The 24,834-nt window shown below is 44.2% G+C and overlaps 1 protein-coding gene across 3 annotated transcripts in view; it reads left to right on the top strand.

The window, feature by feature from the left end:
* Positions 1-24,834, top strand: part of RXRA (retinoid X receptor alpha) — a 348,429-nt gene that overhangs the window by 108,116 nt on the left and 215,479 nt on the right. The window contains exon 2 of one of the 3 annotated variants that reach the window (XM_077468453.1): positions 22,303-22,471. The exons of the other annotated variants lie outside the window; for them this stretch is intronic. Coding sequence (XP_077324579.1) covers positions 22,453-22,471 — 19 coding nt within the window. The 5' untranslated portion in view covers positions 22,303-22,452. The remainder of the gene's footprint in view (positions 1-22,302; positions 22,472-24,834) is intronic. 3 annotated transcript variants of the gene reach the window in all.

Here is a 24,834-nt window from a genome sequence, read left to right as displayed (position 1 = left end):
ATTTGTAGGAGTCTTTTCCTCTTTTTGAGGAGGTCATGATAGTTCCTTTTTAGGCCCCTTTCAGGCATGCAGACCATTCATTTAATCAGTTCAGTCACATCAAAATGAATGAAGTATTCATCAGGTGTTCATTCGTGCTCATCAGTTTTTCATCAGTTTTTTTTACATTTACTAAGGCCCCTTTCACACATGCGGACGGTATGTCCGTATTTCATCCATCCGTTTGCGGGTGAAATACGGACATACATTCATCCCTATGGGATAGTGGGTGTCTGCGTATGAGCATCCGCAGACACCCGATTTCGTCCGCCTCCGCAACAGTCCGATTCTGCAGACGGAGGAAAATCCTATTTTTCTATCCGTCTGCAGAGCAGATCGGATGAACACGGACAGACGGTCCGTGCTCATCCGATCCCCATAGAGGAGAATGGAGAGCTGACAGGGCGGTCCCCGCACAGTGTGCGGAGACCGCCCTGTCTGCAGCCAGCTCAGCGGGGACAACGGAGCGATCCCCGCTGAGCGAGCGGATCTTCACGGGGCGGATCATTACTGATCCGCCCCGTGTGAAAGAGGCCTTACAGTGCAAAAAACAAAAAAAAAAATTTTAACTGGAGAAAAATAGAGATTTGATGAGTTAAAAAAAAATGGATGATTGTGGATGTAAATGGATGATCATCCATTGACATCCGTTTTTCCATAGAGATGCATTGACATCCGTTTTTCCATAGAGATGCATTGACATCCGTTTTTCCATAGAGATGCATTGACATCCGTTTTTCCATAGAGATGCATCGACATCCATTTTTCCATAGAGATGCATTAACATCCGTTTTTCCATAGAGATGCATTGACATCCATTTTTCATCTGTCAACGGATGGATGAAAAGCGGACAGACAGACAAAATGTGTGAAAGGGGCCTAAAACTTTTTGTGTGTTTTTTTTTTTTTGCTATGGAAATTAAAGGGGCACACTGCTGACCATGTTTATTCTGAAGGAGAACAGCTACTTCTTGCAAAGTCTAGATGCGCAAAGTTAGTAGAGACATATCCCAACAGACTAATGCCCCGTACACACGATTGGATTTTCCGACAACAAATATTGGATATGAGCTTGTTGGTGGAAAGTCCGACTGTGTGTACGCTCCATGGAACATTTGTTGTCGGACTTTCCGCCAACAAATGTTGGCAAGCAGGTTCTCAAATTTTCCTCCAACAAAACTTTTTTTCCGATCATGTGTACACAGTTCCGGCACACAAAAGTTCACGCATGCTCGGAATCGAGCAGAAGGAGCCGCACTGGCTATTGAACTTAATTGTTCTTGGCTCGTTGTACACCTTGTACGTCACCACGTTCCCACGTTCATAATTGTTGACCAGCATTTGTGTGACCGTGTGTATGCAAGACACGTTGGAGCCAACAACCTTTGAACAAAAATCCACAGTTTTGTTGTCGGAAAGTCTGATCGTGTGTACAGGACATTCAACTGTAATTTAAAGAAAAAAGGTGGGTCAACAAAATACTGACACGAGGGGGCTCTTCAGGGGTTTTGTCCCACTCTTCGGTTCTTCTGCCATGTTGAGGGCACACAGCCTGGTACGGCTCAGGAGGGGGGGGGGGGGTTGGGGGGCGCTCGCTCGTCTTCTCCACCCCCTTTCCTGACCGGCCGGGCTGTGTGCTCAGATAAGGGTCTGCTATGGACTTTGGGGGGACCACCACTCCGTTTTTTCGGCCTAGGTGGTTCCCCTTTAAATCCATACCAGGCGACGGAGCCAGCGAGGTGTCAATCTCGCCGATGGAGGCGGCGACATTGACTTCCTTCGCTAGCCCCGTCTACCTGGAGTCACGTTCAAAATGAACTGACTTTTCTCCGTGTGGGCAAGTCCGTTCATTTCAAAAGTCCGGTGGGCTAGCACACAGACGGGCGGATCGTCCGCCGGACTGCCGAGTCCGGCGGACAATTTTGAGTCAAAACTTCTTTCTAAGTCCATCTGACTTTTGGAAAGAAAAAGTGCGCCGGAGCCCACACACACACGGGCGGATTGTCCGATCGTGTGTACGCGGCATAAGTGACACCGGGTATGGCAAATATGTATGATTTGTTCTTTTTTTTTTTTTCATTGTTGGTATTTGAGTGTCTCTCGATCTACTTTTATCCTGTTTTGGTGAAGCTGCTTTTTTACTTTTTGCTCTGGAAGGTTTAGCTGTTGTATGTCACCTGCTATTAGAACAGGATACAACAAACTAATAACCTATAAATGGATGTCTGTAATTATCCGTAACTAACTGACCAGATGCAGTTCATACGAAATTGACACCTGCTGCTCTCTGTATTACAACAGGAAGTGTCCCTGTAGATATACGCTCCTGTAAATTGCCTCTCTATATATAATGACCCCCATAGGCCACCCTGCCATTTATTTTACAATGCAATAAACAAGCCTGGTTTGTGTTAGGCAACTACTAGTACTAATATAAACATAACGTGTGTGTGTGTGTGTGTATATATATATATATATATATATATATATATATATATATATATATATATATATATATATATATATATATATATATATATATATATATATATATATATTTTTATATATATTATATATATATATATAAAGTATATACAAAAAATTACTAGACCTATGTTTTAGGTGTAACCATCTTTATATCAAATTATTTTTATCCCCTGCACAATGGCACAAGTTTTCAGATCAGCCTGCCCATGCAAGGGTCGAAAATTGTAGTGGAGGCTGAAATGGGAGAGTGCCACAAATTTTTGCAGACAGCTGTGTCTGACAGTCTCGTGTTTCAATCTCTGAGGGAGACCTTCAGATGCCGGCCATACACGGTTCGAATTTCGAAAAAGAATTTTCTTTCGAAAATCGTATCTAAGAATTTTCGTAATGAATTTCACACCATTAGTGGGGCTGCAGCAACAGCCGATTTTCGCGTGAAAATAAAATTTTTAGCAATCGGACAATTTTTTTAAAAAACCGAACGATTTTCTAATCAATGATGGGAGAATCGTGCGAGAAATGTAATTAGAAAATAAAATTTACGGAGAGAAAAGAAGATTTCCAACCACGAAAATTATTTTCTGTAGCAACATGAGGTGAAATTGAAGGCTTGGTCGGCGAATTTTGAAAATGAATGGTGGGACCATCGGATCACAAAAAAAAAAAAACGAATTTTCTGATTTTGAAAAGAAAATTTGTTCAAAATTCGACCGTGTATGGCCTGTATTAGAATGCAGGGTTATTGACAAATAATTGCAGTTTCAGAGAAAGGGAGTGTTTTTTTTTTTTTTTTTTTTCTTGTTTTTTTAGGTAAAGTTAATCTCACAAAGCAGTGGGATTATATTACAATTTTTATTTTTATTTTTTGCATTTATTATATCAAAACTGGCATGGGCAAAGAAATCTCTTTTCTAAGAAATGACTACTGAAATATATAACTGACTGTTTAGTTTTCCTAAATTTAGTTAGCTTCGTACGAGAGATGAGACGGCGCTTGCCTATTCCACCACATCGGCTGGGTATTTCAGAGAGGTCGCTTTCACGGCGGTCATCTTTTTTCTGGGAAATGTCACCCCGGAGAGAAGATTAAAGTTTTATGGCGGATATATAGACACTTTCATAAAGAGCATTGTCTCCCTTCTTTCTCGCTTTCCTTTTTTATCTCCCAGCGGCCCAGAAAGGAGCGAGCATAAACCGCCTCAGTCGGATAATGTGATTGGCCAGAGGCATTTCAGAGTTGTCAATTTGCCACAATGCGCCGTAAATTTTGCCGTCTGAGGATTGTGTTGGTGAAAAACAGGATCAGGGGACGTATCTGCCATTCTCCCTCTGCGTCGGTCTCTTTCCTGCCCGTCTCCTGTAGTGGAACAGAGCATCTCGCAATGAAAGAGCCGATGTCGTGATTTACACAGCCTGTCCTTCCCAGGCCAAAACTGAGCCCAACCACCGTGACATATTTAAAAGGCTAAATGGAGCTGATTGACATGTTGAAGAAAAACGCCCAGACCAGCATCTTATGTCTTTCACTTTCATCAGCCGTCTGCATAACATTTGGTACTTTATGTTTTTAGAGCTAAGATGTACAAAGAAGTAGTTACACAACGGGGTATACGATTCTAACTTCTGCATGTGTACAAGTTGGAGAGTTTAATTATTTTTTTTTTCTTAAAAGTCACAGTTTCTCCTTTTCTAAAAGTTATTTTGGGGGGGGGGGGGGGGGGGGGCTCCCACTTTAGCTTTCTTTATTCCTTAGTTTGGTACATTTGCCTAAAATTGCTTACTTTTACATTTGAACTTGATTGACCGGTTTCAATTTTTTAACCCAACTATGTAACTTTCAAGTGGAACTAAATTTATTGCAGAACGTTTAAAAAAAGTGGTAGCTTATAAGGGATCCAATAAGGTGTAGGCCTTATTGGATCCCTTATTATAAGGGATCCAATTAGGTGTAGGCCACCTTGCGGACATCTCTTTTATTTACTGTTTACATTTTTACTGAGCACCGGGAGTACAGCCATTGCTGTACTTCCTGCGTTCTGATGCTGGTCCTTTTTAGGTCTCTGATCTCGCAGCTGCAGAGTCTTTTTGCAGCCGCTCTGCACACCCCCTAATCTTACGGTATATGTGAACCCATTCCTAAAATGCAAAGTATTCTGTGAATGGACAGTGGGGGGGGGGGGGGGGTGGGACAGTGTGCAGAGCTGCTGCTTTGTATCAGAGCACATCTCTCTTGTCAGAGAGCTGGGAGTATAGCAATAGCTGTAGTTCCAGCACTCAATAAAAATGTAAGTTGGGAATAAAAGAGATAAGTCCACAAGACGGCATACACCTCTTTTGGCCCCAACCCAAAAATCAGCATATTTTTGATGATGCTGCAATTCTTAAAGTTCTTTATCATAGTTATTTCAGCTTCAGACCTACAACTGACACTTTTTTTTTTGTTAATTTCTTATAGAACTTGGCTACATCTTGCTTTGTGGTTGTAATTCTTTCTTTCTATCTTTTATCTGTCCCAACCAATAACCAAATCTTACCAGATTAGGTCTCTTGGCCTCAGCCTATCCCCAGATTAACCTTTTAACGCCTCTTCTGTCAATCCCAAGTTTAACCCAGATGTCTCTAAATAGCCACTTAATACATGTATGGCTTCAGTAATCCTTAACATCGCCCTGGTTCAACCCAGGTAGTGAGATATTTCCTGTACAGTATATGGGTTTCATTAAATAGCCTCAAATTTTTGTCCCAATGGCTTGTGGGGGGGGGGGGGGGTAGAAGTTTTATAATAATACATTTAATAGTTTTAATAGTTAGTAAGGTTGAATAAAGACACCAGTCCATCCAGTTCAACCCAAGTGAGTGTCTACAATTGTCCCTATCCCTGTACATTGCACATTCACATTGGTCCCTACCCTCAAGGAGCCCACAATCCAAGGTCCCCATTCATATACTAGGGCAAATTTTTGGACAGAAGCCATTTAACCTACCTGCATGTCTTTGAAGTGTGGGAGGAAACTGAAGCACCCGGAGGAAACCCACGCAGGCACAGGGAGAACATGCAAACTCCAAGCAGGTAGTGTCGTGGTTGGGATTCGACCCAGCGACCCTTTTTACTGCTAGGTGAGAGTGCTAACCACTACACCACTGTGCTGCCCACACCACTGTGGTGCCTAAATTTCTACAGGTGAGCCAATCACAGTTTTATGCAAAACTGTTTTGTTCCTAGCAATGAGATAGTTAACTTGTCCATCATAGGTTGAAACTCCACTCCCGAGATGATTGCACTGTGGGTGGCGCAGAATGATGCTTGCATGTCTAGGCTCCCGATGAATGTTTAAGGCTTTTTTTTCTATAGTACCACACAAACCTCTCAAAATAATATATAAACACATGTAAACATAAAAGCAGCACAGTATCAATTGGGGTCCTGAGTTTGCATCCTGAACAATACATTGTCTGCATGGTGTTTGGATGTTCTCCCTGCGCCAGAATTGGGTTTTCTTCCACCCTTCGAAGATGTTCTGGTAAGTTAATTGACTCTCGTCTAATCTGGCCTTAGTTTGTGAATGTGAGATGGTGACCATAGATTGCAAGGTTCTCGAAGGCAGGTACTGATTTGAATGTACAGTATGTAGAAGCCCTGCGTAAATCGATGGCGCTATATAAATGCCTATAATAATAATAATAATAATAATCTCAAGTTTCTTTGATTTGTCTCCTATAGAATTTCCACTTCTGACTAATGCCTGGTGATGGGGAGCCAGTGAGCGGCCAGTCTCAGGCGCATACATCCAGAGGCTGGAGGATGACCGCTCTTCTCTGTGATATATGTCCGGGCGCACTTTTGTTCTTGATGAAATGGCGGCCAACATTTTTCATGAGAGACGGACACGTACGAGTCATAAATCTCTCCGGGCTTTCTGAAATGGGTTTTATTCTCGGGTCCTGTCTGTCTCTGAGACGTTCCCAGGCCTCTGTGAAAAATACAAGACCATCATTCATGGTCGGCCAGTCCTGGCTGAATAATGATGTGACACCCCCCCCCCCCCCCACCTCTTCTATACTGTCATGCCGATGCTTCGTGACACACTGGGCATATACCCCTATCAACCGCTGCTACTGAATGTTGGCCCATGATTCCCAACTGTACTCCTAAAACGGGATCTTTCCACCCTTTCATGATAGCATTTCAAGAAGAGGAATCACTATTTATATGGAGAATCCAAAATAAGCCATATAATGTTTGATAAAAAAACATTTTATTGTTCAAAAACTTTTTTTTTTTATTTTCACCTGTCTTTATCTACCAGGGTACAGGTGCAGAAATGTAAAGTGTATTTTAAGCCAAAACAGCCAGGCGTAGACCGTGCAAATCCCGGTTGGTTCAGTAGGAATCGTCCGAGAGTCGAACCATGTATGGGCAGGATGAATATACCCAGGTTGATCGATCAGCTTTGGTACAACCAGCAAGCAACCGGATTTTGCATGTGACTATTGCAAGTGGCTATTATAGCCGGTTTCTGCTGAACTGGCCAAGTTTCGAACCATCTATGGCCAGCCTAAGGCCGCGTCTCATCTCTGGCAACATGGACAATAATTATTCTGTAGTCCAAGACAAGCTCTAGAAAGGCTACATGCCGTAGACTCCTTGATATAACACAGGCACAGAGGACAGCTCTGAATTTCTGATATGATCATTGGGTATAGGGTTGAAACAACTAATCGATTATGAAATCAATCGATTACAATTTTCATAATCGATTAATCGGCCAGTAACAAAATGGGGTTAATGAGTCTGATGATATTTACTAGATTGACCCTTTAATAGTATATCTCTCCTCTAATAGTATATACACTATATCTCCTCTAATAGTATATACACTATATCTCCTCTAATAGTATATACACTATATCTCCTCTAATAGTATATACACTATATCTCCTCTAATAGTATATACACTATATCTCCTCTAATAGTATATACACTATATCTCCTCTAATAGTATATACAATATATCTCTCCTCTAATAGTATATACAATATACCTCTCCTCTAATAGTTTATACAGTATATATCCCCTTTAATAGTATATACAGTTTATAGCCTCTAATAGTATATATATTATATCTCTCCTCTAATATATACAGTATATAGCCTCTAATAGTATATACAGTATATCTCTTCTAATAGTATATACAGTAGATCTCTCCTCTAATAGTATATAGCCTCTAATAGTATATACAGTATATCTCTTCTAATAGTACCAGTATATACATTATATTTCCTCTAATAGTATATACAGTATATCTCTCCTCTAATAGTATATACAGTATATCTCTCCTCTAATAGTATATACAGTATATCTCTCCTCTAATAGTATATAGAGTATACCTCTCCTCTAATAGTTTATACAGTATATATCCCCTCTAATAGTATATATATTATATCTCTCCTCTAATAGTATATACAGTATATAGCCTCTAATAGTATATACAGTATATCTCTTCTAATAGTATATACAGTAGATCTCTCCTCTAATAGTATATAGCCTCTAATAGTATATACAGTATATCTCTTCTAATAGTACCGGTATATACAGTATATCTCCTCTAATAGTATATACAGTATATATCCCCTCTAATATATACAGTATATCTCTTCTGTCTGTTATTCTCAGAGTAGATTCGATATTTTGCTCCCTAACCATACAGTTGGTTATTTATATTTACCACTGAATAGAGATATTTAAGAATAAATTGCCTTTTTTTTTTTAAACTTTACATATTAAAGCGGAGGTCCACCCTAAAGTGGACCTTCCGCTCATCGGAACCCTCCCCCCCTCCGGTGCCACAATCGGCACCTTTCAGGGGGGAGGGGGGTGCAGTTACCTGGATAATCCAGGTAACTGCACCCACTTCCGGGACAGCTCTCTGCGGAAAGGGGCGTAACTTACGCCCCTTTCCGCAAGTGCACGCCCCTTCCCGCAAGTGCCCCGCTGCCTGCTGGGAAACACACAGATCCCAGAGGCAGCGGGGAGCGTCCTTATTGCGCAGCGCAATTCGCGCATGCGCAGTAGGGAAGCGGGAAATGAAGCCGAAAGGCTCCATTTCCTGATTCCCATACCCAAGATGGCGGCGGCAGGACCCGACAGACGACCTAGCGATCGGCTTCGGGTGCCGACATCGCGGGCGCGCTGGACAGGTAAGTGTCACTATTTTAAAAGTCAGCAGCTGCAGTATTTGTAGCTGCTGGCTTTTAAAAAAAAAAAAAAAAACGCGGAGTCCCGGTGGACTCCCGCTTTAACTAAATTATACACCACACTTTTTTTTTTTTTTTAAGGTTATTAACTGATTAATCGATTAAGCGATCGGCCAACTAATCGATTATGAAAATAATCGTTAGTTGCAGCCCTAATTGGGTATATTCTTTCACCTATTAAACATTTTATAACAATAGTCTTTCAAAAATCTTCTTATTGGACCGAAAGATAGAAAGTAAGAGAAGCTCTTTGGTAGGGCTAATCAAGTTTTTTTTTTTTTAAGGACTACATACAGCCTACAAGCAGTAGTGTGCCATGCGCAGTACACCACAGTATACAGGCTCATAATGTGACGTGTAAGGAAGTGGTGACCACATAGTCATGGCAGAAGTTTTAATCTTGCTGTAAAAAAAAAAAAAGTTTTTGTTATATGGTTTACAGGCATTGCAAGAAATGACATTCAGATCAAAAACAGGAAAGTGGAAATTGTAGCTGGTTGGGTGGAAATGGCGTCGGGGTGGCAGCCTCCACCTTTCTGCTCCCTTCTCGCTACGTATACAGGAGTAAAAAAAATAAAATTGGATCCATATGAAAATTAAAGGTTGACCTAGCAAAAGGCCAAACTTTTCCAACCGACCGGCAACCAAATCCCTCTCGTTCCAATCCAAGCATGGGTACCCGTCACTCTACAGAAACAGAATCTCCCTCTTCTGAGCGGCTGAATATTTCATGGCAGCGAATTAAATATTGAACAGTGCGGTCCGGCTGTCATCGCCGTAAGAGAAAGGAGACTGTGTCATGTTGCGTGCATGTCGTCCTCTTTGTAATGTAGCTGTGTCATTTAGAAAATGACATGCCTGTTTAAAATGCTCTTCCGCGGGCCACTTTAATTAAAGCAGAGACATAATACTAATCTGCTGTCATTAATGAATTTTTAACCGCCGCAGCGAAAGCAGGCGTGACGCAAGGGGGGCTGCTCTTATTTTCTGGATTGAATTTTGAGTGGTTTTAACTCTTTACTGCGAACTGCAAACAAAGAGGCCTACCATGCTCGCAATTTCTTTTTAGTATCGCAGGTAGAATTCTGGATTTTCATGTAAACTTGACGCATACTCCCACATTATTTACAGAGCCAATTGCTTTCACTGAGTCTGCATCCCTCTGATGGTTAGACACATGTGGAAGAATTCAAAATATGAGGAGCTGGGTATGGCCGTCCCTTTATGCACAGCAGATCAAAGCTGAGCAGCTCTGGAGCAGGAACCAAAACGAAATTTGCCATTTTCATTTATGGTTTTTCAATGGCGTTCCCCCATTGGCTGTGTACCCTAGGGGTGAAAGGTGAAGGTGCAAGATGGATTTTTTTTGCTTTTTGTTGTTGCTATCTCACTTGCCTTTTGTATTTGTCTTGGTGACTGATCAGTTTAGTTTTGGGTGATGGAAAGGGTTAGAACCTCTGTCATGTTTTAAAGAGGAAGTAAACCCTGATGGGTTTACTTCCTCTTTGATTCCCTGCAAAGAGAGAGAGAGTGACTTGTATAGCGCTACCTATGCGAACTGAATCGCCTCAGGGTGCTTTCTTGCCATTTGTGGCTTTGTGTTGTCCTTTACCCTGTAAGGTCCTGACACGCTTACAAACACATACAACATTGACATACGCTATTAAAGAGGGAGTCCGCCGGGAGTCCGCGTTTTTTTTTTTAAAAGCCAGCAGCTACAAATACTGTACCTGCTGACTTTTAAAATAAGGACACTTACCTGTCCAGCGCGCCCGTGATGTCGGCACCCGAAGCCGATCTCTCGATCGTCTCTCGGGTGCTGCCGCCGCCATCTTGGGTATGGGAATCAGGAAGTGGAGCCTTTCGGCTTCATTTCCCGGTTCCCTACTGCGCATGCGCGAGTCGTGCTGCGCAATAAGGATGGACCCGCTGCCTCTGGGATCTGTGTGTTTCCCAGCAGGCAGCGGGGGACTTTCGGAAAGGGGCGTAATCTACGCCCCTTTCCGCAGAGAGCTATCCCGGAAGTGGGTGCAGATACCTGTACTGTACAGGTACCTGCACCCCCCTCCCCCCTGAAAGGTGCCAATTGTGGCGCCGGAGGGGGGGGAGGATTCCGATGAGCGGAAGGTCCACTTTAGGGTGGACCTCCGCTTTAAGGCAAAGGTAAAGCATAATGGACTACTATGCATCCTGTGTCACATACCTGACACAGGAGCCAGCGAAGTCACCGATGTCCCCTGTAGTCCGGAGCCTCCATCTTCTTGGTGGGTCTCGCTGCTCCGGCGCTGTCATTTGTCGAAGCCACGATGACGTCACTCCCGCACATGCCTGCGCGCCACTGTCTACGGCGCATGTGCACGGGAGCTGCCACTTGCGGCACATCGCCGCTAACTACGGCGCGCCCGCTGTCTACGGCGCATGCGCCGTAGACAGCGGTGCCTGTCTTTCGGCAAATATCTCCTAAACCGTGTGGGTTTAGGAGATATTTCTTGGACCTACAGGTAAACCTTAATCTAGGCTTACCTGTAGGTCAAAGTTGGTTGTAAGGGTTTACAACCACTTTAATGCTGTCTGTGTCCCCGCTTGTTAGATTTCCCTTCACTTCCTTTCTTGTTGAGCAGATAACCTCTTGAGGCCTTTAGGACTCATTCACACCGGTCAGGTTCATTGTGGTGCCATGCGGAGGGTGTGTTTGTAGGGGTACCAACATGCGTTCTTTTAGCTGTGCCTCCATTGTCCTTTTTGCTATTGTTGATAAACTGTGGCGGCATGTTTCTGTTGCTATGCTGCTTCCCTGTTTACTCCTCCAGCTCTGATCCGTGTTTTTATATTCGAGTTGCACAATCTTTTCTATGCTTTTATGGCTGTTTTTGGCTGTCCAGAGGCCGCTACGCCCTAGAATGTCGGAAGCGAGACCGTCCTTAGGTTAACTGCTTCAGTTCTCGAAGGTGGCTGGAAGAAAAAAAAAAAAAAAGGCCCAAACTGCTGATATTCCACCCCAGCCATTCCGGCCTGGACACCCCCATTCAAATCTTATCGTCGCCTGGATGAATCCTTATACTGCCAGACTGAGGGATAGGAATAGAATCCTAATTATATTTTGTTGTCTTTTGTCCCCCTCCCTCTATAGCAGTCACTCAGGCAATGTATCTGCTCATCACTTTGGATAAATTCATAAGGAAATTGTCACAATTGTTTCTTTTTATTCTTTTATTTTATTGTATTTTTTTTTTTTTTTTTAATAAACTCCGTAATGTAATGTTGTGCTGTAAATTGTAAAATAAATCAACAAACACGCAAAGATAAAAGACAAGCTTCTGCGCCAATCCTTCTTGGAGCTCTTTAGTAATGGCTGCTGTCGGTAGCATGCAGAATATTGTGAGTACGCGAGGAAGGCGGGGAGGGGGTTAATATTGCCACTGTGCCCTGCAGAAACTTGCCTTACAACAGAGACTAATAACTGTTTATTTCACAAGGCTTAATTGCTTTCCAAGTATTAAATGATTCCAAATGATTTGCGTTCTCAAGCTTCAGCAGCTGGAACGATTCTGAGACAATGTCTGACAAACCCGTCTGTAGGATTCGGTGTCATTACTCACTATGTATCTGACTTCCAATCTATATGCCGTATCTCAGGGTATTGCAATGTTCCATGCGGATGACACCCACATCCACTGCTATCATACAAGAACAATAAACACTGGGTTAAAAAAATTCCTACTTGGCTAGTAGACTTTTCCTGCTGTCTGCAAATGCCGCGTACACACGATCGAATTGTCTGGCGTACTTAGTCCGACATATAATCCGGCGGACTTTCTACCGAACGGACTTGGCCACACACGGACACACGGAAAGTCCGGCGTTTGCTAGCGCGATGACGTACAGCACGTACGACGGGACTAGAAAAAGGGAAGTTCAATAGCCAGTAGCCAATAGCTTCCTTTTTTGTACTTGCTTCTGAGCATGCGTCATTCTTAGCCCGCCGGACTAGCATACTGACGAACGTATTGTCCGCTGAAACCCAAGTCCGACGGGGAGATTGGAGTGCAAAAATACTTTCTTAGTCCGCCGGACTTCACGCTGGAAAAGTCCGCTGAAGCCCACACACGATCGAATTGTCCGCTGAAATGCGTTTCGGCGGACTAAGTACGCCGGACAATCTGATCGTGTGTACGCGGCATAAGAGACCCCCATACACCCCTATTAAAGAGGAAGTAAACCCTGATGAGTTTACTTCCTCTTTGATTCCCTGCAAAGGTAAAGCATAATGGACTACTATGCATCGCATCGCATCCATTATGTGTCACTTACCTGACACAGGAGCCAGCGAAGTCACCGCTGTCCCCTGTAGTCCGGCGCATCCATCTTCTTGGTGGGGTCTCGCAGCTCCGCCGCTGTCATTCGGCGAAGCCGCGATGACGTCACTCCCGCGCATGCGCACGGGAGCCGACACGCGCGGCAGCTCCGTCGTTGAGAATGCCGCGCTCAGTGTGCCTGCGCCGTAGACAGCGGTGCCTGTTTTCGGCCAAATATCTCCTAAACCATGTAGGTTTAGGAGATATTTCTTGGACCTACAGGTAAGCCTTAATCTAGGCCTACCTGTAGGTCAAAGTGGTTTGTAAGGTTTACAGCCACTTTAATGAGCAATCTTTCTTTCTGGTCATGTAGTAGTGGGGGGGGGGGGAGAGCACGAGAGTCTCATTATTTGTTTATTTAAAGTCTTGCAAACATACAGCTTGTTATTAAAAACATATTTACATATATATACAAAAAACAAAACAAAAAAACGAATATATACATAAATAACCAAAAACAAACACGCCTACATCCTCAAATAACCGTAAAGAAAAACTTTTCTTTGCCCCAAAAGTAACATAAATAGAATTCTATACAAAGAAACATTAATTTTATTATCTGTAAACCACTAAATTATGCAAAACACAACCCAACGTCAACCTAAACACACCCTCGGGCTAAGAAACGATTAAACATTTATCCCATGCATGCGGCCTTTTTAAAAAAAAATCTGATCTTATAAAAATCTAGGGGATGTGAAAGGACAGAAAGAAAAGCCACACAGCCATAGACAGACAGACAGACAGACAGCAGCTAGAGTGCATCTCTTAGCCCTTGTACACACGGTCGGACATTCCGACAACAAAATCCGTCTGTTTTTGTCCGACAGATTTTGGTCTGAAACTTGTGTTGCATACACACGGTAGGTTCGGAACGTGATGACGTAATTTGGTTACGACTGGACTACGTTCAGGCTAGTAGCCAATAGCTTTGGTCTAGGATTTTATCTGAGCATGCGTGGCACTTTGTCCGATCGAAATTCTCTACACACAATCGGACAAAGTCCGATCGGATCATGTTGTCGGAAAGTTTTATAGCCCAGCTCCAAAACTTTGTCGGTCGGATATTGTGACGGGAACAGTCCGATGGAGCCCACACACAGTCGGTTTATCCGACAACACGGCCTGATCGGACATTTTCCGTCGGAATGCCTGACCGTGTGTACAAGGGCTAAGGGGGCATTCGATTGTAAGCTCCTCTGGTACAGAGTTTGTTGTGACTGGTACACTGTAGAGCGCTGTGGAACATGTCAAAGCTTTTTAAATGGATAAAAATAATAGTGTGGGACTGTTCTCTGTACAGCTCTGTAGAATATGTCAGACGACTTCTGTACATGTATATTAAATATAGTGAGTGATTGTGGGGCTCATTACAGTGTAAGCTCCTTTGCCTCAATGACTGATATGAATGGCTATTCTCTGTGCAATGCTGGAATTATATATATATATATATATATATATATATATATATATATATATATATATATATATATATATATGTATATGTGTGTGTGTGTATATATATGTGTGTGTGTGTGTGTGTATATATATATATATATATATATGTGTATGTATGTATGTGTGTGTGTGTGTGTGTGTGTGTGTGTGTGTGTATATGTATGTGTATATATATATATATATATATAAAATTTGCGTGACTGCGGTGGGCACATTACAGTGTAAGCTTCTATGGTGCAGAGACTGATCTGAATTGGTTACACTTCTCTGTACAGAAATGCAAAATATGCAGCGGTAATAAATATGTTATTTTTACATAGTTAGTCAGGTTGAAAAAGACAAAAAAAAGTCTGTCCAGTTCAACCACAAAAAAAAAAAATTAATATCATACAATCCCATATACCCAATTCTATACCCACAGTTGATCCAGAGGAAGGCAAAAACCCCAGCAGAGCCATGATCCAATTTGCTAAAGCAGGGGAAAAAAATCCTTCCTGATCCCCCGAGAGGCAATCGGATTTTCCAACTTTACCTATAATTGTCAGTATCCGGTTATATTCTGTACATTTATACATATATATGTATATATATATATATATGAAATAATCCAGGCCTTTCTTAAAGCAATCCACTGAGTTGGCCAGAACCACCTCTGCAGGGAGTCTATTCCACATTTTCACAGCTCTTACTGTGAAGAAACCTTTCTGTATTTGGAGATGAAATCTCTTCTCCTCTAGACGTAAAGAGTGCCCCCCTTGTCCTCTTTGTTGACTGTAAAGTGAATAACTCGACACTAAGTTCACTATATGGACCCCTTATATATTTGTACATGGTGATCATATCCCCCCTTAATCTCCTCTTATCAAGAGTGAATAAATTCAGTTCCTCTAATCTTTCCTCATAGCTGAGCTCCTCCATGACTCTTATCAGTTTTGTTGCCCTTCTCTGCACTTTCTCCAGTTCCCCGATATCCTTTTTGAGAACTGGTGCCCAAACTGAACGGCGTATTTCAGATGAGGTCTTACTAATGATTTGAACAGGGGGGGCAAAATTGTAATGGTAATAAAAATAATAATGAACTGTGTTGGGGACATTGGAGTGTAAGCTCTGCTGAAACAGTGTGAATGTTTAGTGTACAGCAATGTGGAATATGTCAGAGTTCTAATAATACATATAGTTTGTGACTGAAGTGGAATATTAGAGTGTCAGCTTATTTGGCGCTAAGAGCAATGTGAATGGTTCATGTAGCAATAGAGTGTGCTTATATTACAAATCACATTGTATCTATTGATTACCACTGTAATAATGACATCTTGATAATCTCACAACCAGTACCAGGTCAGAGTATTGGTGTTCTTGTTAGAAGTGCTGTTGAAGTGTATTGATCAGTGATGTCATAGAGGAATGTTTACAGCCTGTTTCTAAAGAAGCCAGAGGATTTGTCATCTGAAGGGTTCCAGCCTTGTACCTACCCGCTCTCTGTCCTGCACTGAAATGTTTTGACCTGAGTTGTTCTGTAAGTGGCATTTCTATTGCGCAGGATTTATCAATAAGGCAGTCTGACAATTTATTCAGAGTAAAGCCGCGTACACACGGGCGGATTGTATGGCCTACTTAGTCCGTCGAAACACATTTCAGCGGACAGTCTGCTCGTGTGTGGGCTTCAGCGGACTTTTTCAGCGGACAGTCTGGCGTACTAAGTATTTCGGAATTTCCGTAATTCTGTCCGTCATACTTTGGTTTCAGCGGACAATCCGCTCGTGAGTAGGCTAGTTCGACGGACTAAGAATGGCGCATGCTCAGAAAGGATTTTACACGGCGGAAGGTTGCATTGCAGTGTATTGGACTTCCTATTTCTAGTCCCGTCGTACGTGCTGTACACGTCATCACGCAAGCTTTCGACGGACTGTTTGTGCATCCGTGTGTGGTCAAGTCCGTTCATTCGAAAGTATGACGGACTGTCCGTCGCATTGTATGACGGACTAAGTAGGCCATACAATCCGCCCGTGTGTACGCGGCTTTAGAAATACCTGAGAGGTTCAGGGCACGCCATACCTCTGTCTTGCTGAACATGTTTCTGTCTTAGTGAATTTCTTGCCTCTGCCTTATTATATTCCACATCTCTGTCTTGCTGCACCCCATGTGTTGTCTTGCTGCACCCCATGTGTTGGTCTTGCTGCACCCCATGTGTTGGTCTTGCTGCACCCCATGTGTTGGTCTTGCTGCACTGAACATTTCTACCTTGCTGCATTCTATATGATGAGAACTGAAGTGCTGTGATTTTAAAAGCAAAAGCAAACATTTATTATATAGCAGCTTACCAATTCTTAGATGAGATGGCTGCATTCGTTTTTTTTTTTTTTTTATTTGACTTTTCTTTCTTCTACGCTCAACTAGATCCTGTCAGTAAGTCTGTCTTTCAAAAGAACAAGCTGTCCTGTAGATCGGTTTACAGGGATGAGACAACCATTTACCACTGACAGGGGTTCTTACAATGGTCCGCTGTTATTTATGTAAAATCTTTATCATGAAAGAAACAAAAGTATTGCTGTACCTGATTAGAAAGTGTGAGCTGCAGCGTGGCTTCAATTTGTTAGTGTATCTAAATCTGCTATTACCTCTAACACTCCCCTCCCCCCAGACTGACAATGCTGCTGCCCAAAGGTGTCTCTGTCGGTTCTTCATCTAGAGAGTGTAGGCACTCTAATATAGGAGGTGTGTTGCTGGCCAGAACGCCAGGTGAAAACAGAGGGAAAAAGCCTAATAAAAAAGACTAATGCAGCGACCACATCTAATGTTTGGTGATAGATTACATTTTTGGTTTTGGGTTTATGCCTGGGTTCACACTATTGCGAACACCGACATTGCATGTAATTCACACCGCATTGCTGCGCCAATCACATGCGATGTCTGCGCAATGTGAATTCAGCATGACAGTTGTATGGCTGAACTCACGTTGAATTTGCACGAACAAGGTGCAGGGACTTGTTTTTCCCTGCACTGGAATCGGATCGCATCCATGTGATCTGATTCCTGTCCAAATTTACAGTTTGCACTGTGAACCGATCTGGGGGTGTCATTAACTTTGTATTGACACCCGCAAAGGTTCGCAGGGGGCAGTGTGAAATGCCGGCGAGGGAGATGCGATGCTGGAACCGGCACTGGAATTGTGCTGGTTCCCGCATCGCAAGAGTGTGAACCCCTAGGCTAATACCACATGGCAAGAGTGTGAACCCCTAGGCTAATACCACATGGCAAGAGTGTGAACCCCTAGGCTAATACCACATGGCAAGAGTGTGAACCCCTAGGCTAATACCGCATTGCACGAGTGTGAACCCCTAGGTTAATACTGCATGGCAAGAGTGTGAACCCCTAGACTAATACCATATTGCAAGAGTGTGAACCCCTAGGCTAATACCGCATGGCAAGAGTTTGAACCCCTAGACTAATACCGCATGGCAACAGTGTGAACCCCTAGGCTACTACCGCATTGCAAGTGTGTGAACCCCTAGGCTAATACCGCATTGCAAGTGTGTGAACCCCTAGGCTAATACCGCATTGCAACAGTGTGAACCCCTAGGCTAATACCGCATGGCAAGAGTGTGAACCCCTAGGCTAATACCGCATGGCAAGAGTGTGAACCCCTAGGCTAATACCACATGGCAAGAGTGTGAACCCCTAGGCTAATACCGCATGGCAAGAGTGTGAACCCCTAGGCTAATACCGCATGGCAAGAGTGTGAACCCCTAGGCTAATACCACATGGCAAGAGTGTGAACCCCTAGGCTAATACCACATGGCAAGAGTGTGAACACCTAGGCTAATACCGCATGGCAAGAGTGTGAACCCCTAGGCTAATACCGCATGGCAAGAGTGTGAACCCCTAGGCTAATACCGCATTGCAAGAGTGTGAACCCCTAGGCTAATACCGCATGGCAAGAGTGTGAGTGTGAACCCCTAGGCTAAAACCGCATTGCAAGTGTGTGAACCCCTAGGCTAATACCGCATTGCAAGAGTGTGAACCCCTAGGCTACTACCGCATTGCAAGTGTGTGAACCCCTAGGCTAATACCGCATGGCAAGAGTGTGAACCCCTAGGCTACTACCGCATTGCAAGTGTGTGAACCCTAGGCTAATACCGCATTGCAAGAGTGTGAACCCCTAGGTTAATACCGCATTGCAAGAGTGTGAACCCCTAGGCTAATACCGCACGGCAAGAGTGTGAACCCCTAGGCCAATACCACATGGCAAGAGTGTGAACCCCTAGGCTAAAACCGCATTGCAAGTGTGTGAACCCCTAGGCTAATACCGCATTGCAAGAGTGTGAACCCCTAGGCTAATACCGCATTGCAAGAGTGTGAACCCCTAGGCTAATACCACATGGCAAGAGTGTGAACCCCTAGGCTAATACCGCATTGCAAGAGTGTGAACCCCTAGGCTACTACCGCATTGCAAGTGTGTGAACCCCTAGGCTAATACCGCATGGCAAGAGTGTGAACCCCTAGGCTAAAACCGCATTGCAAGTGTGTGAACCCCTAGGCTAATACCGCATTGCAAGAGTGTGAACCCCTAGGCTACTACCGCATTGCAAGTGTGTGAACCCCTAGGCTAATACCGCATGGCAAGAGTGTGAACCCCTAGGCTACTACCGCATTGCAAGTGTGTGAACCCCTAGGCTAATACCGCATTGCAAGAGTGTGAACCCCTAGGTTAATACCGCATTGCAAGAGTGTGAACCCCTAGGCTAATACCGCACGGCAAGAGTGTGAACCCCTAGGCCAATACCACATGGCAAGAGTGTGAACCCCTAGGCTAAAACCGCATTGCAAGTGTGTGAACCCCTAGGCTAATACCGCATTGCAAGAGTGTGAACCCCTAGGCTAATACCGCATTGCAAGAGTGTGAACCCCTAGGCTAATACCACATGGCAAGAGTGTGAACCCCTAGGCTAATACCGCATTGCAAGAGTGTGAACCCCTAGGCTACTACCGCATTGCAAGTGTGTGAACCCCTAGGCTAATACCGCATTGCAAGAGTGTGAACCCCTAGGCTAATACCACATGGCAAGAGTGTGAACCCCTAGGCTAATACCACTTGAAGTCCAATGTTACATCATCAAATTAAAGATTATACATAAAAGCCAATGCATTTTGTGGACCAAGCCTTGCCCTTTCATCAGGGCTGTAGAAAGGCACAAAAATATTCATTATTATAATGCGTGTTTATGTGATGCCCATAATCCTTAGAGGGAGAATGAAATAGTAAAATAAGTAATATTCATATCATATGATCGATTACTGCTTGGAGACCACAGTGATAATGACTGGTTGGAATGCTAAATATATATAGCAAATATATAAAGCCACATGTTTTGAACACAAAGCCCCCCCCGGGGCCGGATCCGGAGCAGTTGTGCATGGCAACCAGTCAGCATGTAGTGCTATTTCCATTTGGAAGTGAGGGGGGAAAGGAGAGGTCCAGGAGCTCCCAGAGGACTTTACAGGGAGGCAGAAAATAAAGTAGGAAACAACTTCATGAAAAATAGATTAGTTAGTGGAAGTGTATGAATAAGGATATCGTTTGTAAAATGTCACTTTAAAGCTAAAATCCAGGGAAAACTGATACATACATAGAAGTTGTCCTGTCAAAAGATTATATCTTTATCCATCCAGTCCTGAAATTTGCACAGCCCTGCTAGACAGCAAAGCCAACTTTTTTTTTCTTCTCTCCTGCAGTTAGGTCCCTTTCACAGGGGCTCCGCACGAGATCCGCCCGCTGATCCCCTGCGGAGATGAACAATACAGGCAGATGACAGGCTGCTGTGCTCTATGGGCAGTCAGAAAGAAACATATTGCCTGTCAGTTCACACCTGACTGCTCTATGCACACTACAAATCCCATAGTCATTAGACCATCTCGCACCTGACTGCCCTCCGATCCAGTCTGTTATTTTTTTTTTTTTTTTTTTTTTGCTGGATCAGATCGGACCCTGAGATAGTCAGGTGTAAACCGACAGATTGGATGATCTTACAGGTCCAGCTGAAAAAGACAGTCAGACCCAATCAGATCTCTCTTGTGAAAGGAGCCTTAAAGAGGAGTTCCCCTTAAAAAAAATAAAAAACAAAAAAAATAATAAGTCAGCAGCTACAAATACTGCAGCTGCTGACTTTTAATGATCGGACACTTACCTGTCCCAGGGTCCAGCGATGCGGGGGAACGATAGCCCCGCTCCCCTCCCCCTCCGCTCGACCGTGATTGGCCGCGCAGTCATCTGGGATCTGTCTTGGGTCCCAGATGACTGACAGGAGGGAGGGGGCAGAGCTGAGCCCTTCCTGTGCCGAGGGAAAGGGATGTCACCAGCCCAGGCACTGAAGGAGGAGGCAGACTACAAGGGACCCTTTTTTTTAAAAAATATGTAATGTGGATACATTGGTGGTTTCTTATTCTCTACGTGGAATTTGGCTTTAAAGGCACACTCCACTACAATGTGAACATTTTGCATTTAGTCATACTATGTACTTCATCATCACAGATGCTCATTGAGGCTGATTTACTAAAGGCAAATATACTATGCACTACGAGTGTAGCTGTTGTAGGCCTGGCTGTGGCTGCAGCGGGGTCAATCCTGGGCGGCCTGGGCGCTGAAGCTCAAGTGCCCTACTCCCCTCCCTCCTCCTCCTCTCCCTCCTCCTCGCCTCCCCTCCTCCCTCCCCCTCCTCCTCCCCTCCATCCTCCCTCCCCTCCCCCCTCTCCCCTCCTCCTCCCCTCCCTCCTCCTCCCCTCCCTCCTCCTCCCCTCCCTCCTCCTCCCCTCCCCTCTCTCCCTCCTCTTCCCCTCCCCTCCATCCCTCCTCCTCCCTCCCCCTCTCCCTCCTCCTCACCTCCCTCCCTCACCTCCCTCCTCCTCCCCTCCCCCCTCTCCCTCCCCCCTCTCCCTCCTCCTCCACTCCCTCCACTCCCTCCTCCTCCACTCCCTCCACTCCCTCCTCCTCCCCCTCCCTCCCTCTCCCTCCCTCCTCCCTCCCTCCTCTCCCTCCTCCCCTCCCCTCCCTCCCCTCCTCCCTCCCCTCCTCCTCTCCCCTCCCTCCTCTCTCCTCGTTTTACATCCCACACACAACGGGAGTCTCCCGCTGTGTCACGAAGCTAAGGTCTGAAATGTTCATCGGTCGATGTAACAAAGTCCCGCCTCCTAGACTGGCTCCTGTGATGGATGGAACACTAATCCAATTAAATCAGTGTGACGTGTATCATAGGAGCCGGTCTAGAAGGCGGGACTTTGTTACAGTGGCAGCCAGGATATTCAAATTCAAGCTCCGACCGTGACACAGCAGGAGATCGGCGCTGTGTGTGTGTGATCCATCCAGGCATTGGTTGGCACTGGTAGACTGCATTGATGCAGTGGTAGGCTACATTGATGGGCACTTTTAGGCTGCATTTAGTCGGCACTGGTAGACTGCTTTTGATGGGCACTGATGAGGCTGCATTTGATGGGCATTGGTAGGCTGCATTTGATGGGCACTGATGAGGCTGCATTTGATGGGCGCTGGTGAGACTGCATTGATCTCCTGTATCATGTCTGCAGTTTCTGACCATCTCCTGTATCATGTCTGCAATCTCTGACTATCTCCTGTATCGTGTCTGCAGCCTCTAACCATCTCTTGTATCATGCCCGCAACCTCTGACAATCTCTTTTCTTTTTATCATGTCTGCAGTCTCTGAGGGGGAGTCTGGAGAGGAGTCAAGAGTGGGAGTGCCGTCGGGATGGGGGTCATGGGGAGAAGTCTGATGTGTGTGGACTGTGGAGAGGAGACTATAGAATAAAACCAGAGCCACCAACCTGGAGCCGTCTGACTGAGCCCTGCATGGTGCATCTAAGAGGAGGTCAGTGACAGCTCCGCCAGGCCAGTCTTAAGGGAAGGGGGTCACTGATGTAAGGGGGGAAGTGAATACAATAATGGAAGGGAGCACTGATATAAAGATTTCCCCTTATATCCATAAACCCCCCCCTTACCGTAGTCTATTCTTTCTGCAGAAGGTGGCCTCTGGTCACCAGAATCCCCCCTACATACCCAGAGATCCTGGGTCCCCCTTGATGATTGCTTCACTTTTAAATGGAATTTGCACATATATATTATAGCCCTATGTGGTTTCATATCTGTCTTAAAGCGGTAGTAAACCCGCTATTTTTTTTTTTTTTTTTTTTAAACACTTGCAAAGCAAAAGGCATAATGAGCTAGTATGCACCGCATACTAGCTCATTATGAAATACTTACCTTAGAACGAGGCCCCGACATCTGGCACGATCCATGCCGAGGGAGCCGACATGCTCCCTCTGCGTTACTTCCGGGTATCGCGGCTCCGGCGCTGTGAGTGGCCGGAGCCGCGATATCGTCACTCCCGCGCATGCGCGCGGGAGATTTCATTCCGGCCGGCCGGACACTGCCGGATTTTCAGGCCGAGAATCCCCTCGTGCGCATGCGCCGCTGCAGTCAGCGGCGCATACCGAGGGGAATATCTCCTAAACCGTAAAGGTTTAGGGGATATTTTTTTTACCTACAGGTAAGCCTTATTATAGGCTTTCCTGTAGGTAAAAGTTAAAAAAAAAGAGTATACAACCACTTTAACACCCCTCAAATTTTTGTAAATATTTTATTATACCTATTCATGTGACAACACTGAAGAAATGACACTTTGTTTCAATGTAAAGTAGTGAGTGTACAGCTTGTATAACAGTGTAAATTTGTTGTCTTCTCAAATAACTCAGATTAAAAAACACAAATTGCTGCAAAAACGCATTACATGCTTTTCTGCAGCTTCTCCATTTTCTGCAGCTTCTCCATTGCAGTATATTGAACCAATAAAGCACCATTTTGCGTTAAGTCCCCAACCCTTTCAGATGTGAACGTGTCCCATAGGAAACCATGTAAATGAACTGTAGTGCATTTCTGCAAAAAGCACCAATAAACACAGAGATGTGAACCAGGTCTGAGCCCTTGTACACACGGTCAGACATTCCGAAGGAAAAATGTCCGATCGGACCGTGTTGTCGGATAATCCGACAGTGTGTGGGCTCCATCGGACTGTTTCCGTCGGAATATCCGACCGACAAAGTTTTAGAGCCGGGCTATAAAACTTTCCGACAACATGATCCGATCGGACTTTGTCCGATCATGTGTAGAGAATTCCGATCGGACAAAGTGCCACGCATGCTCAGATCAAATTCCTAGACCAAAGCTATTGGCTACTAGCCATGAACGTAGTCCCATTGTAACGAAAAAACGTCATCACGTTACGTACGATCGGATTTTCCAACAACTTTGTCCGACCGTGTGTATGCAACACAAGTTTCGGACAAAATCCGACGGATTTTGTTGTCGGAATGTCCGACCGTGTGTACAAGGGCTAAAACATTTAGTAACATAATGGGGTTTAAAAAACGAAAATTAGCCCTTTATACTAGAAAAAAGCAGATAATCACTGCTGTAGGGGTTCATTTTTTTTTTTTTTACTGTAGAACAGTGAAAGTAATATTTACAGTAGCGATTATTTGCTCTTTTTGTACTACAAAGGGCTCATTTTATTTTTTTTTATTTTTTTTAACCCCATTATGTTACTGGCCGATTAATCGATTATGAAAATTAGTAATCGATTCATTTCATAATCGATTAGTTGTCGATTAATCGATTCGTTGTTTCAGCCCTAGTACTTTGCTTTTAACCAATAGTTGTGTCCTTTTATGAGTCGCTGATAGAGCATACAGACGATTCTGTTGATTGGTGGCTCTGGTGGTGGATTCTTGGCTTGCCTTAAAATGCACAGATTGTAGTTTCTTTACAGAGGCAATGGGAGGAAGGACGTGGTCAGTGAAGTAACCCATAGGTACCAAACTTCAGTTTACCAAGTCGCTTAGTTACGCAGTGCAGTAAACTCTGATTAGTCTAAACCCTTGTACACACGGTCGGAGATTCCAAAGGAATGTGTCCGATCGGAGCGTTTTGTCGGATATTCCGACTGTGTGTGGTCTGCATCGGACTGTTTCCGTCGGACCAAATTTTCCAACTTGCCGGAAATATTTTCAGACAAATGTTCCGATCGGACATACTCCGATCTTGTGTAGAGAATTCCGATCGGACAAAGTGCCACGCATGCTCAGATCAAATTCCTACACCAAAGCTATTGGCTACTAGCCTGAACGTAGTCCCGTCGTAACGAAATTACGTCATCACGTTCTGAAAGATCGGATT

The sequence above is a fragment of the Lithobates pipiens genome, unplaced genomic scaffold (genome assembly GCF_037356315.1).
Source record: "Lithobates pipiens isolate NorthernLeopardFrog02 unplaced genomic scaffold, aLitPip1_a1.2 Scaffold_11, whole genome shotgun sequence".
Taxonomy (NCBI): domain Eukaryota; kingdom Metazoa; phylum Chordata; class Amphibia; order Anura; family Ranidae; genus Lithobates; species Lithobates pipiens.
The sequence above is the reverse complement of the archived record's forward strand: the minus strand, read 5'-3'. Positions and strand labels throughout refer to the sequence as shown.